This window comes from Sphaeramia orbicularis, chromosome 15 (genome assembly GCF_902148855.1).
Source record: "Sphaeramia orbicularis chromosome 15, fSphaOr1.1, whole genome shotgun sequence".
NCBI classification, from domain to species: Eukaryota; Metazoa; Chordata; class Actinopteri; order Kurtiformes; family Apogonidae; genus Sphaeramia; species Sphaeramia orbicularis.
Genome location: NC_043971.1, coordinates 957,435 through 973,133, shown reverse-complemented (window position 1 = coordinate 973,133; position 15,699 = coordinate 957,435). Strand labels below are relative to the sequence as shown.

Here is a 15,699-nt window from a genome sequence, read left to right as displayed (position 1 = left end):
GGGGGGATGGAGTTCAGTGGTGGGAGGATCTCTGTTTGTGGATGATGTGGTCCTCTGAGCTTCATCCAGCACTGACCTCCAGCTCCTACTGGGTCTGAGACCATGAAGGTCCTCAGATGGAGAAGGGTGGAGGGTCCACTCTGGGTCAGAGAGGAAGTCAAACCTCAGGGGGAGGAGTTTAAGTGAGGGTAGGATGGAGCTGGAGGTGGACAGGCGGATCAGGGCGGAGTCTGCAGGGATGCGGACACTAAACCGGTCCGTGGTGGTGCAGAGGAGCTAAGGCCAAAGGAGAAGCTATAGATTTACCAGTGGACCTGAACTCTGGTACTGACCCACAGAACCAGTACTGACTCACAGAACCAGATCTGACCCACAGAACCAGTACTGACCCACAGAACGAGGTCTGACCCACAGAACCAGATCTGACCCACAGAACCAGTACTGACCCACAGAACGAGGTCTGACCCACAGAACCAGATCTGAGTCCAAACTGCCGACATGAGTTTCCTGTGCAGGGTGGGCAGGGTCAGCCTTAGAGATAGGGGGAGGAGCTCAGACATGTGGGAGGGACTCAGAGCAGAGCCGCTAATCCTCCACGTCCAGAGGAACCAGTGGAGGAGGTTCATCTAGTGAGGACGCCTCCTGGACTTCTCCCTGGGGAGGGGTTAGGGGCGTGTCCATCCAGTGAGGACGCCTCCTGAACTCCTCCCTGGGGAGGGGTTAGGGGCGTGTCCATCCAGTGAGGACGCCTCCTGAACTCCTCCCTGGGGAGGGGTTAGGGGTGTGTCCATCCAGTGAGGACGCCTCCTGAACTCCTCCCTGGGGAGGGGTTAGGGGCGTGTCCATCCAGTGAGGACGCCTCCTGAACTCCTCCCTGGGGAGGGGTTAGGGGCGTGTCCATCCAGTGAGGACGCCTCCTGAACTCCTCCCTGGGGAGGGGTTAGGGGTGTGTCCATCCCGGAGGAGACCTGGAGGGGTTCTATCTGTGGTCTGGGAACCAATCAGGGTTCACCAGGAGGAGCAGGTGGGAGGGGCTGGGGAGGGGGAGGGGCTGTGTGGGCTCCTCTGCTGAGGCTGCCCCCCCACCCCACCCCCACCCATACACACACACACCTGGACTCGGATAAGAGGAAGAAGATGACTAGGAGTATAAACATTAAGCTGAGTCCAGTGAGTGTGTACAGCAGGACATGAGGATGAATGGAATTAGTGTTGAATGAGCACTGATGCACTCTAAGAAATTCAAAAGTAGGACTGTAAGAAAATATTGGTTCTGCAATATATCACGATATTTCATCTCACAATACTATATCGATATTCAAAAGTACTGTATCAATATTTGTAGGTATTTATTCAAATGCAGATATGACAGAGGTGCATTTTAGTTTTATGGTTTTCTTTACTGTTTATATTTTATTTATTATTATTTAACACTGTTTTATTAAATAATGGTTATATAAATCCTCCTAAAAGCACTTTTTTCTGTCTGAGAGGCAGATGTTGGTTCCTTTGTTGGATTGAACTCAAATCCTGTTCTGATGTTCGTTGTGAACTAATAGAATCTGAACATTTGAACAGGATCTGAAACTGGAATGTCTGGAAAACAGAATTTCAGTTTGAACACAGTTTGAACATTTGGTGATAGAACATTAGATCCTGTTGGGATCAAATACTAATGTGTTTAGGATTTGTGCAGATTTCTGCTGGAATTCAATTCTACAAGGAAATAATCATTAAAAAAACAGATACAAACAAAAAATTGCCTTTTTAACAGTATCATGATGTATTGTATTGTGATCCTAGTATTGTGATTTGTATGGTATCACCAGATTCAGGCTGATACACAGACCTGTTAAAAGAACCAATTATACAAATACAACTTCTATGAATGTGTCTGAGGTTCTGGTTCTGGAGGCTTTTGAAGTAGAACTAAAAAATACCAACAACTCTCTCCAGGTCAAAGAATCTGAAGCTTCTTATTTTAAAGTTTATAAAAATCATAATAATCATATTAAATGTATGTCCTTGCAGATATAGAGGAGGTCCCATCAGCAGACCAGCCCTCCTCCACCTCCTCATCCTTCCCCCTCCCCCCTGATGACTGGACCCCTGGGGGCGTGAGTAGGAGCAGCAGCGGTGGAGCTCCAGCCAGGGAGCGTCAGGTGGTGTTCCCCCCTGAACACAGGCCTGGGGGGGGCTTCAGAGCCGACGGCAGCTACCTGTGGAACCTGGAGAAGATGGTGGAAGAGCTACAGCTGAGGGTGGGGCAGGTGGAGCAGAGGACGCTCAACTCCTCCTCCTCCTCCTCCTCTGAGGGGGAGGCCAAGCTGTGGGCGGAGCTGACATGGCTGAAGCGTGGTCTGGAGGAACATCTGAGGGTGTTCAAGAACGTCTTCAGTAACGCAGATGTGTTAGTGTCCTCTGAGGAGACGCTGGAGCTGGACAAACTGTATGAGCTGCTGAGGAGTAAAGAGGGGAGGAGGCAGAAGAAAAGAGGAGGAGCAGCAGGAGGAGCAGCAGGAGGAGCAGCAGGAGGAGCAGCAGCAGGGGGGAAGCATCGCAGCAGGAGGGAGGTGTCAGGTGAGTGTCCTCCTCCAGTCTGGACCACAGCTGCAGATCTGCATGATGTCTGAATTCAGTTCATCTGGGAGATCGTTCCTTCAACTCCATTAAATGATGATTAAAAAAATACTGTAAACTTCCATCCTGAAGAAGTGCAAACACTCAGACACTAAACAGGTGAGACGGACACAAACTGGACAGCGAAGTCAGCTGCTCATGTACAGGACTGAAACGCACAACAGCTGGGCCCACTTTCCCTTTTTTCTTTCTTTTCCTGAAGATTTTCAAAGGGATGGGGGATGGAGGTGGAGGTGGGGGGTGGAGGGTGGGGTGTGGAGGTGGAGGTGGGGGGGAGGAAGTGGGGGGGTGGAAGTGGGGGTGTGGAGGTGGAGGTGGGGTGAATCTGACATTGATATATTACCATGTTTCCACTATGTAATATCGACTCGACTCAGTCTTTTTGCGTTTCCATTATGAAAAAGGACCTGGAATCTGGTACCTGGTCCTAGTTTTTTTGGAATCTGGTACCTGGTCCTAGTTTTTTTGGAATCTGGTACCTGGTCCTAGTTTTTTTGGAATTTGGTACCTGGTCCTAGTTTTTTTGGAATCTGGTACCTGGTCCTAGTTTTTTTGGAATCTGGTACCTGGTCCTAGTTTTTTGGAATCTGGTACCTGGTCCTAGTTTTTTTGGAATCTGGTACCTGGTCCTAGTTTTTTTGGAATTTGGTACCTGGTCCTAGTTTTTTTGGAATCTGGTACCTGGTCCTAGTTTTTTTGGAATTTGGTACCTGGTCCTAGTTTTTTGGAATCTGGTCCTAGTTTTTTGGAATCTGGTACCTGGTACTAGTTTTTTGGTACCTCCTCCTCTGAGGTTCCAGGACTGGGGACCAGATCCTAAAGGTGACACTGTAAACACTGCAGACCTCTGATTGGTCAGAGTGGTCTGTATGCCCCGCCCTTTTCCAGTAAATCTGTCAGTAGGTGAATCCACATGATGACAGTCTGTAAAACTACACCATGGTTTGTCCAGGAGGTTCAGACGCAAACATTCAGCAGGAGTTTGACCAGACAACAGGCAACCAGTGAGTTTATCAGCAACTGTGAGCAGAGCACACAGAAGGAACGCACCGCATCGCTATGACGACCAGGGACTGGAAAGAGGGAGGATCTGGAATGGAAAGGGTCTGGAATAGGACCTGGTACCAGAGTGGAAAGGGTCTGGAATAGGACCTGGTACCAGAGTGGAAAGGGTCTGGAATAGGACCTGGTACCAGAGTGGAAACGGTCTGGAATAGGACCTGGTACCAGAGTGGAAACGGTCTGGAATAAGACCTGGTACCAGAGTGGAAAGGGTCTGGAATAGGACCTGGTACCAGAGTGGAAAGGGTCTGGAATAGGACCTGGTACCAGAGTGGAAAGGGTCTGGAATAGGACCTGGTACCAGAGTGGAGTGGAGTGGAATCAGTACCACGTAGTGGAAATGTGTCATAAATCTTCCACTGGGACAACGTCCAGAGCGCTGAATTCAGACACTGAACTGAAGTCACATGACACGTCTCACTGCATGAAAAACCAGATTATCGACCCCGTAAATGTCCGCCAACTTCAAAGATTCCCGGTAATTATCATGAGTTTACAGAGAAGTTCAGCTGTGCTGGAAACTGACACAAACGGAGTCAACGGGGGAGGGGGGGGGCGAGCGGGTGCGGGGGTTAACAGCTCACAGAGGTGTGAATGATCCTAATTAGGGACCGAGCCTAAAGGTCAGGCCCTCTCACACAGTGAGAGGCCTCTCCTGCAAGCAAGACCCTATTGTTATTCGTTAGTTTTTATATTTTTTTCCCGATGCCACTTTCACCTGAATTTTCACCCCCTAAACATGCTCAAAACTCACCAAATTTGGCACACATGTCAGATCTGGCGAAAAATTTGATAAGATGAAAAAATTAACCTCATAGGTGCCAAATGAGCTCTCTAGTGCCCCCTAGATACACAAAATTGGCCCTAGCGCCCAGTAGGAATGTCGTAGAAACATGAAACCAACGCCAAAATTTTTGTCTCATCGAGCCCGACAAATTTCGTGCAGGTACTCATGACTTAACTCCAACAGGAAGTTCAGAATTTGCCGTTCAAAATAAAATGCTCAAATTGCAAACTTCCAGTAGGAATGTCATAGACACACGAAACCAACACCCAAACGTTCATTTAATCGAGCCCAACAAATCACGCACTGACACCTATGAGCTATCTCCAACAGGAAGTTCGCAATATGCCGTTCAAAATAAAATTTTTAAAACTAACTCGTATGACACCGTTTGTCTTACTGACATCTAAATAGCACCAAAAGATAGAGTGAACCCTCCTCAAAAAAGTGATCTCGTACTTTTTCCATAACTGTCTTCGGTTTTTTTTTAGAAGCCCGCAAAGTTGCAAAGTTTGGAACTCATTTTTCACTTTGCAGTTTTTCCCCACATGTGACATATCTACGCGTTCACGGGACTCACCACAATGCTCACATGCAAAAATTTTGGAGATACGATGTACAGTTATTAATTTATAGCAATTTGTTTCTTTTCATACTTTTTCTACTTCAGACTGCCATTTGACCCCCTTAACATGCTCCAAAACTCACCAAATTTGACATGTATGTCATGGCTGGTGAACACTTTGATTCAATATCAAAATTAACCCCTTGGGTGCCAAAATGGACTCTGTAGCGCCACCTTTGTACTAAAAAACACACAAAAACTGCCCTAGCGGCCAGTAGGAATGTCACAGAAACATGAAACAAATGCCAAAATGTTGGTCTGATTGAGCTGACAAATCCTACACTGACACTCATGAGCTAACTCCAACAGGAAGTTGGCAATCTGCCTTTGAAAGTTACTCTACGTTTCTGCAATTACTGCTTATTCATTTCAGACTTTTGACACAAAAGTTATACCTCATTAAATTCCAAGTCTGCAGAATCCAAAAGTGAAAGAATTTTTCAGATACGACCTACGGTTATGGAATTATGGCGATTTTTTCAACAGTATGTTTAGTTTCACTTTTCACAATGATAAAATCCCTATATAAGGCAAAGTAGCACAGCTTAGTCTGTGTCTGAGAATAGCCCAGTGGCAAGAGTTGTGTTCTATGGTTTAGGACTCGTGGGTTCAAACCCTACATGGGACATAATTTTTTTTTTTTTTTTTCCTTTTTCCCCCTCACCTTTTAAAACAGGTTTTGCTGCATTGTATTGTGGATATTGGACATTTTACACACATTAAAAAGTACACAGAGTACATTTTTTCTAAATAAAACCCCTATTAAAAATATTAAATAATGTCTATTACATAACTTCTTTTCATTTTTCTTACTAAACGCTCAACTGTTTGTACAATGTTTCTTCATTCTAAAGTATTCTTTCTCACAGACACACATGCTCACACAATAGGGTTTTTCCAAAATAAAAGCCTTAAATGTGAGAAATCATCACTTTTACGCTCAATTATTCATACAATTTCAATTCAGTTTTCAAACTGATTCTTTCTCTCACATACAAAACAAATGCACATACACACAGTAGGGTTTCCAAAATAAAAGTCTCATTTAAAGGTGATGGTGGTTTCAGCAGAGGGTCGCTGGTGTTCTGTACAGATGTAAAGAGGACAGACACTAAAGGGTGGGAACTGGTATTGGGACGGAGAGGTGTGAGTGGAGCTGAGGTGTCGATGGTTACGAGAGGCGGGTTGCAGGGGAGGCGAATCGCCCAGTGCGATGTCCCACCCAATGCTGCTTGCAGCTTTAATTTACATTTGAATGTCACTGGTGCCTGCCATGTCTGACCACAGAGACACCCACTGGATGTTTTTTTTCTTTTTATAGCATCCCATTGGATGTTACCACAAAGGACAGTTCACATGTGATTGGTCATCTGTGCAGCATTATAATATGCCCCACCCATTAAAAATATTATTATTATTATTATTATTATTATTCATTCATTCATTTTCTGAACCCGCTTTATCCTCACTAGGGTCACTTGGAGCCTATCCCAGCTACATAGGGGCGAAGACAGGGTTCACCCTGGACATTTCGCCAGTTCATCGCAGGGCTGAACATATAGAGACAAACAATCACTCTCACATTCACACCTAGGGCAATTTAGATTAACCAATTAACCTATCAGTGCATGTCTTTGGATGGTGGGAGGAAGCCGGAGTACCCGGTGAGAACCCACGCAGACACGGGGAGAACATGCAAACTCCACACAGAAAGGTCCCACCCCCCATCAACTGGTGTTGGAATCGAACCCAGGACCTTCTGTCTGTGAGGCACAAGTGCTAACCACTGCACCACCATGTCACCCCTATTATTATTATTATTATTATTGTTTTTACTATTCAGGTATTTATTTATATATGTATTTATTGTTGCAGGGTAATAATTCACATACTGAAAACATCACCACCAATATCAATTAAGAAAGAACACGACTGCCAAGATCATGTTAAAAAATAAAGACAAGCTTAAATAAAATGCAGAATGCAAAAAGCACACTTACATATTTAAGAAACAGTGCCAACACTTTCAAATTAAAACAAACTTTAGAATAAATAAAAATTAAATTTTCAAATTGCAACTAACTTAGAATCTAAAAAGTAAAAGTCAGATGTGCTGTCCTCACAACATGTGACTGTGCAGCTCCAGCCACAAACCAAACTAACCAGAGTCCAAACAAGGCTTTCTGTTCTGAGTTGGAGGTTCTCCTATACTTGACTTTTTCTTTAACGTTTTTGGAACTGCAACATATAAAATCCATCCACCTTCACTGACTCACAGACAGTTCTTATTAATTCCACTGCACATGGAATGAACTCACATCGCTAGCTTGAATAGCATCAACGTTAGCTTCAGTACACGTTCACAGAACAGCTTCAATCAACCAACATCTACAACTTAAGATTGTTTTCGGATATATACACTTACAAAGACGAACATTTTCCAAGGCACACAGTAGTAGAGCACACTTAGCGAACATGAGTTTTTCTGAACTTTAACTGCAGAGAAAAGAACGAACGGAAATATACGGCAAAGATCATCTCTAGCAAAAGAGCGCTCACTCTGTATACAACCTTAGCGCACAGCGAACACAAAGATCCTTAAAGGCGGCCTTACACTGTGCGAGTTTAGAGACGATTTGTCACTCGTGCGACTCTTTCTGGGATCGGGCCCGATGTGCCTCTAATCGTGTGTCGTGCTTGGTGCAGTGTACATGGGGTAAAGAGAAGCGATTAGCACCTCACGACCACCTCACGACCAGTAATCGTGTGTTCGCAAGGAAAACGGAGCTGTTTGAAATCCTGCTCGCTCCTCGTGAGTGTATCGTACTGTCAAAGCAGTGCCACGAACCGATGGGCCTCAGATTGTCACACTGTGCATGCGCGAACACAGACGCGTACAGTAGCGTACAAGCTAACAGTAGCTGTCTGTTGTCCTAGTGCAGTTTAGCTGTTGGAGCTTACCTCTAGTTCCTGCTGTAGGATGACAGCCCATACTGTCCACGTCTGGACAACCAATGCCTGCACTAAACACATTGTTGTCTTTTCTTCTTTTTTGATTCCTCACAGATAATGGCACATGTTACCAAAGCAGCTCGTTGGTTTCTGTTTAGCACTACCATTTCGTGACTCATGCCAATACACAATCGTCTGTGCACTTTTACGGATTCCTTGGTATTTTAACGTTGTATTTCCGGATACAACACTCAAACATGTGGTGCGTCCTGTGGTGTATGGTCCTACAGTGTGAGCAGTCAGGTCGCATACGAGCGTCGGTCCGTGCAGTGTGAGAACAGGAATCGTGAGTCTGACTGTACGACTGATTCGCACAGTTTGAGATGGAGCTGCGTGCAATGATCGAAATAGTCGCACAGTGTATGGCCGCCTTAAGGAGGCAACATCTCACTCCTATCAACTCTTAAGCCAACTCCATTTTAACACATTTTAACATTTATTTATCTATTATTAACTTATTGTAACCTATGAAAGTAATTTATACAACTTATAAAATAAGTTTGGTCTTTGACCTAAAAACATCACATCAGACAAGTGTTGGTGCCATCTTCTCTGAGGGTGGTCCAGTCCAGTCTTCTGTGGTGGTAGAACATGTGTCGGTTCTGCTGTAGTGTCTGCGGTGGTAGAACATGTGTTGGTTCTGCTGTAGTGTCTGCGGTGGTAGAACATGTGTTGGTTCTGCTGTAGTGTCTGCGGTGGTAGAACATGTGTCGGTTCTGCTGTAGTGTCTGCGGTGGTAGAACATGTGTCGGTTCTGCTGTAGTGTGTGTGGTGGTAGAACATGTGTCGGTTCTGCTGTAGTGTCTGCGGTGGTAGAACATGTGTCGGTTCTGCTGTAGTGTGTGTGGTGGTAGAACATGTGTCGGTTCTGCTGTAGTGTCTGCGGTGGTAGAACATGTGTCGGTTCTGCTGTAGTGTCTGCGGTGGTAGAACATGTGTTGGTTCTGCTGTAGTGTCTGCGGTGGTAGAACATGTGTTGGTTCTGCTGTAGTGTCTGCGGTGGTAGAACATGTGTTGGTTCTGCTGTAGTGTCTGCGGTGGTAGAACATGTGTTGGTTCTGCTGTAGTGTCTGTGGTGGTAGAACATGTGTTGGTTCTGCTGTAGTGTCTGCGGTGGTAGAACATGTGTTGGTTCTACTGTAGTGTCTGCGGTGGTAGAACATATGTTGGTTCTGCTGTAGTGTGTGTGGTGGTAGAACATGTGTTGGTTCTGCTGTAGTGTGTGTGGTGGTAGAACATGTGTTGGTTCTGCTGTAGTGTGTGTGGTGGTAGAACATGTGTTGGTTCTGCTGTAGCGTGTGTGGTGGTAGAACATGTGTTGGTTCTGCTGTAGTGTGTGTGGTGGTAGAACATGTGTTGGTTCTGCTGTAGTGTCTGCGGTGGTAGAACATGTGTTGGTTCTACTGTAGTGTCTGCGGTGGTAGAACATATGTTGGTTCTGCTGTAGTGTGTGTGGTGGTAGAACATGTGTTGGTTCTGCTGTAGCGTGTGTGGTGGTAGAACATGTGTTGGTTCTGCTGTAGCGTGTGTGGTGGTAGAACATGTGTTGGTTCTGCTGTAGTGTGTGTGGTGGTAGAACATGTGTTGGTTCTGCTGTAGCGTGTGTGGTGGTAGAACATGTGTTGGTTCTGCTGTAGTGTCTGTGGTGGTAGAACATGTGTTGGTTCTGCTGTCCAGACAGAAGTACCATCAGTGCTGCACTGTGAGGCTAACAGTAGTAGAATGTGGTGTTTGTGTCAGATTCAGATTAAACAGATTCTTCTAAATCTTCCCGTCTTTCTTCTCTGCTGTGGGCTGAAATGTTCATGGCTTCTGCCTGGACTGTTAGATCTGGTCGGCTGTATGTGTAGTTCCATTGGACTGTTTCTTTATATCTTACAGGCCACTGGAATTCAAATATACAAGTTAGGAAGAGTAAAAAAATAGATGCATAGGATTAGAACAATAGAGAAAGAAAACACAACCAACTATTAAAGTTCTTTCATCAACAGGACTCCACTTTCTACTCCATTCCAGCCTGGACCTTCAGCTGGAGCTGCCATTAAATGAGCAGTCACCGCTTCACTGTGGGTGAGCTCAGTCTGAAAACCAAATAGAAAGAGTTCAGAAAAAGCAGACATGCACTTCTATAGAGCAGAATGGATCCAGACTTTTAAATCGGACCTTTGCTCTGGTTCATACGTCTGTTGTTTCCTTCACTGTTTTGCAGACAGTGCACACCTTCCTTAAAACATACAAGACAAAAAAATCAGTGACTTTGGGAACAAACCCCTCCAGGTTCCAGCAGGTCAATGTGACACATTCAGGACTTTAATCAGTTCCACCAGTCAAACCACACAATCATACACTGTGCAATTAACTCAGAAAGTCACACAGATCAAATTCCACCCAAACAGCACACATGTAATAATGAAGTGAATATATACTTACCACAGTTCTTGGATTGTGCTCCAGCCTTTTTCTGGTTCTGGTCCACAGTCTGGTGGCTCATCCAGTGTCTGCCTGGTTCAAGTCAGTCAGTTGTTGTGTCACCTCCACTGTAAACTGCTGTGTCATGTACGACTCCATTTGCATTTGGATAGCTCACAGCAGGACCATTTACAGACCACAACCTCACATAGTCCAAGGGGCTGGGGAGGGGTTATTACCAAGGCTCTGGAACCAGAGGGGGGGTTCACGGTAGTTCCAGGCAGTTAGAGACAATTTTCTGTGCTGACTTCAAATTCCCACCAGTAGGTGTTCATTTGAAGTTCCAAACCAATTTACAGGGACGTTAACAGGAAAACCCCACTGTTCAGGCAGTGTCTGACATGTAGCTCCGCCCACCTTCTCCACCCTCACTGAGTGAAGAACACAATAAAAAACACAACAACATACAGAGAATTTACAACAAGAAGAACTATTATCTACTGTTAGACTATCAGTACTACAGTACTGTAGTAGTACAAATACACTACAGTACTGCAGTATACTGTATATATGAGCATGGTACTGTAGTAGTACAAATACACAACAGTACTGCAGTGTACTGCATATATGAGCACAGTACTGTAGTAGTACAAATACACTACAGTACTGCAGTATACTGTATATATGAGCATGGTACTGTAGTAGTACAAATACACAACAGTACTGCAGTATACTGCATATATGAGCACAGTACTGTAGTAGTACAAGTACACAACAGTACTGCAGTATACTGCATATATGAGCACAGTACTGTAGTAGTACAAATACACAACAGTACTGCAGTATACTGCATATATGAGCACAGTACTGTAGTAGTACAAATACACAACAGTACTGCAGTATACTGCATATATGAGCACAGTACTGTAGTAGTACAAGTACACAACAGTACTGCAGTATACTGCATATATGAGCACAGTACTGTAGTAGTACAAATACACAACAGAATGAACTGAGGGTATTGGTTCCTCTTGGCTCCACCCACTTGGCTCCGCCTCCTGCAGTAGACATCAAAGGGTTAAACTGGATCTTCTTTTCTTCTCCAGGTGCCGTTCCCGTCCCCTTCGACCAATCACAGCAGACTCTGATGTTTATGGGTGGGTCCCCTCATGTTGATCCCAGCGGGGCCCTTGTGTTCAAAGGACCTCTGACCCCCCAGGATCAGGTCCAGTCCGGCTCGTTCACCGTCCCAGTGGGCGGGGTCTATCTGTTCGTCCTCACCTTGAACTTGAGGCTGGGCCACGCCCACGTTGTCCTGAGGCGGTCAGGGGATGGAGCTCCAGTGTCCCTCCTTCTGCAGGAGGTAATGGAGGCGGGGCCTGTCACCGGAATGGGCGTGGCACTGCTCAGAACGGGGGAGGAGGTGGGGCTGGAGCTGAGGAGCGGCCAGGGGGCGGAGTCAAGGGACAATGTGTTCATAGGGCTACTGCTCCAGCGGGGGGGGAACATCTGAGACAGGGGGGACACAGGGGGGACACCTGGGACAGGGGGGACACAGGGAGGACACCTGAGGCACGGAGACACCTGAGACAGGGTGACACCTGAGACAGAGGGGACACAGGGAGGACACCTGAGGACGGGGGGACACCTGAGACAGGGGGACACCTGAGACAGAGGGGACACAGGGAGGACACCTGAGGACGGGGGGACACCTGAGACAGGGGGACACCTGAGACAGAGGGGACACCTGAGACAGAGGGGACACAGGGAGGACACCTGAGGACGGGGGGACACCTGAGACAGGGGGGACACCTGAGACAGAGGGGACACCTGAGACAGAGGGGACACAGGGAGGACACCTGAGGACGGGGGGACACCTGAGACAGAGGGGACACCTGAGGACAGAGGGGACACAGGGAGGACACCTGAGGACGGGGGGACACCTGAGACAGGGGGACACCTGAGACAGAGGGGACACCTGAGACAGAGGGGACACAGGGAGGACACTGAGGACGGGGGGACACCTGAGACAGGGGGACACCTGAGACAGAGGGGACACCTGAGACAGAGGGGACACAGGGAGGACACCTGAGGACGGGGGACACCTGAGACAGAGGGGGACACAGGGGGGACACCTGAGGACGGGGGGGACACTGAGACAGGGGGACACCTGAGACAGAGGGGACACCTGAGACAGAGGGGACACAGGGGGGACACCTGAGGACGGGGGGACACCTGAGACAGGGGGGCACCTGAGACAGAGGGGACACAGGGGGGACACCTGAGGACGGGGGGACACCTGGGACAGGGGGGACACCTGAGGACGGGGGGACACCTGGGACAGGGGGGACACAGGGGGGACACCTGAGGACGGGGGGGACACCTGGGACAGGGGGGACACCTGAGGACGGGGGGGACACCTGGGACACCTGAGGGACATGTGGACATCAGGAGAGTTAACTTCAGAGCACCTTCTAGAAGCTTCCATCACCACATGACCCCCCCCCCCAGCAGTCCGAATAGAACTTGCACATTTCAGTTCTCCTGTTGGAAATGCAACAGTTTCACCAAAAGTCTCGTTTTTCAGTGCAAAGTGTTTTGCCTCCTGGACTCCTCCCTGGGGAAGAGTTGTGGGCGTGTCCCAGTGGGCGGAGTCCATGGGGCAGACCCAGGACCCTCTGGACAGAGTGTCTGTGGTCTGGACTGTTTGACACATGTAGTTGTATTTGACTGTACCTCCACCTGTATGTGATAAAAGTACCTGTACACAGATGTACAAACAGCAGCAAATATTTATAAAGAACTAATATTCACCTGTAACCTGTCAGCACATGGAAACGGAATAAAGTTGGAGCTGTGTATGTGTGATGGTGGTGATTTACTGTACACTAAAAAAATCTGTCATTTAACAGAATTTTCACTGTTTATTGGACAGAGTTTTCCTGTATTTTTCAGATACAGGAAAATATCAATGAAATGACAAAAACAGACTGATTTTACATGTCAAATGGAAAAGAAGACAAAAAAACTGTAACTGTGAAGAACCAGAAAATTTCCATTTTTTAAAAGAATTTTTTTTCTTTTTCACAGAAAAATACAGTTAAAATACATTTGCAAATGTATTGTAATTTCACAAATATTTATTTTCTATTTATGAGATTAAACTGTTAATTTAAAATTTAATACTGTAAAAAAAAAAAAAAAAAAAAAACATGAAATTACTGACAATTAATGGTAACAGAAGTATTAGTTCTGTCAGTTGAACCAGGACTTGTTTGTTCATGACAAATATCTTGTGTAATTACGGAGGTTTCACAACAAAAATGTGAATATAAATGTATTTTTGTGAATGTATAACATGTATAAGCACTGATAAACTGTCCAAATACAGTTTTTATCAGTGGATTGGACAACTGAGTCTCACTGAAAATATTTATATATATATTTATAGGGAATTGGATTGTTTTTAATACATGTAAATATTCTGTATTAAACATTAAAAAGTAAAAAAAAAAAAAAGAAGCCAAATCTCATGTAAAGTTAGGGCAAAAACTGTATTTGAATGATGGAAAACTACCATATTTTTATGAGATGGTTATTTTCTTTAACAGTATTTTTTGGCGCCCCTGCTGAAGGAATATAACTGGGGTTTTTTTTTTACAGTGTATTCCTCATGTACAGGTCACACATCTGTTCTGACTTTAACCCTTCACAGGTCAGACTCTCACATGGGTCAGGGTCACCAGGGGTCACACTCATCCATTTGTTTAGTTCAAGGGACACATCTGACTCCTCCCTCCTTCATCTGACTCCTCCCTCCTTTCATCTGACTTCTTTCTACTAAACTCTGTCGTTCGGTGTGTTGTTGTCATGGGTGATGTCAGTCCGCTGTAAACCGGTCCGGTCTGGTCCTAACCCTAACCAGGGCAGATGGAAACAGAACCTGTTTGGGTTCAGATCATCTGAGTTTAAACTGTGGACTAGGATCAGCTGGAACACAGTTCATGTATGTGCTGTGGATTCCACTGGGCTTCTACCCCTGTCATTGTATTAATTACAGTTTATTTCATGGTCATTGAACGCCACACCCCTGCGGACTAGGGTGGTGCACCCCAGGTCAGGCTTAGGCTTAGGCTTAGGCCTCAGCTGGTTTCTAATGCCACTGACTGTGGACTTTTTTCCTGGTTTGCATTGGTGGACTTTACATTTATTGGACTTTTAAATGGAACAGTTTGCTGTGCTGTGTACCTGGAATAAACCACAAGTGTCACAGACGTTCGCTTTTGTCATAGATTACACAACGCATGAATTTACAACTGCTACACACACAGGCATATGTGTACCAATGAGCCTTTCCAGCTGACAGATGGACAGACCCACCAGGTCAGTTCCAGACTGATTGCCTCATGCTTCACACCTCCAGCAGGGGCATTATTGGAATAATGAACACATGATTGTTAGAAAGAAATCCATTTTTGACAGAGCTGGATTGACAAAGACCTTATTTTCATTAATGACCTGTTTGACAAAGATGGGAACTTATTAAGATACGAACAATTTATGACAATAAATGTGTTTCCTGTTTCAAATAAAGAATCCAACTATGTATTCAAAGCTATCCCTAATGGTATTTTCTGACTTCTGAAAAGTATCTTAATTATCAAACCTTACAGACAGATATCCTTTATTTATTGATCAATGGCATTAATATTTTTAGCTCCAGCTGTAATAACAACCATATATGCAATTTCCTGCATGAAAAGAGGAACATTTCCCCCAAAGGTAAGCAGTCTGGAGTTTAACTGTCTCTAAAACTGAGTGGTCCAAAGCATGGACATGACCAGAGGAATACTGGATTACAAACAAAATTAGAATTATACATCTACAGATTTGACCATAACATATTCTCACCTCCAACCACTGTTTGTCTCAATTTTCTGACATGGAAGAAGTGTGTAACTTTTGTCCTTCTTGTCCTGAAACTACTCGACCACTTATTCATTGTGTGTGGAACACTCTTCTAACTTCTGGTCTAAAATTGAAAAACATATCATATCTAAAAGGAATGAAAAAATAACGATCACATCTCAAATGTAATTACCATATTTTAAACATGATATTCACCATTTGGAATTTGTTGGTAAATTTGATCATTTATTTGGAAAAT

At 45.3% G+C, this 15,699-nt stretch overlaps 1 protein-coding gene across 1 annotated transcript in view; it reads left to right on the top strand.

Moving 5' to 3' along the window:
- Positions 1-12,060, top strand: part of LOC115434203 (multimerin-2-like) — a 39,272-nt gene extending 27,212 nt beyond the window's left edge. The window contains exons 10-11 of the mRNA XM_030156009.1: positions 2,032-2,580; positions 11,639-12,060. Coding sequence (XP_030011869.1) covers positions 2,032-2,580; positions 11,639-12,045 — 956 coding nt within the window. The 3' untranslated portion in view covers positions 12,046-12,060. The remainder of the gene's footprint in view (positions 1-2,031; positions 2,581-11,638) is intronic.
- The last annotated feature ends 3,639 nt before the right edge of the window (positions 12,061-15,699 follow it).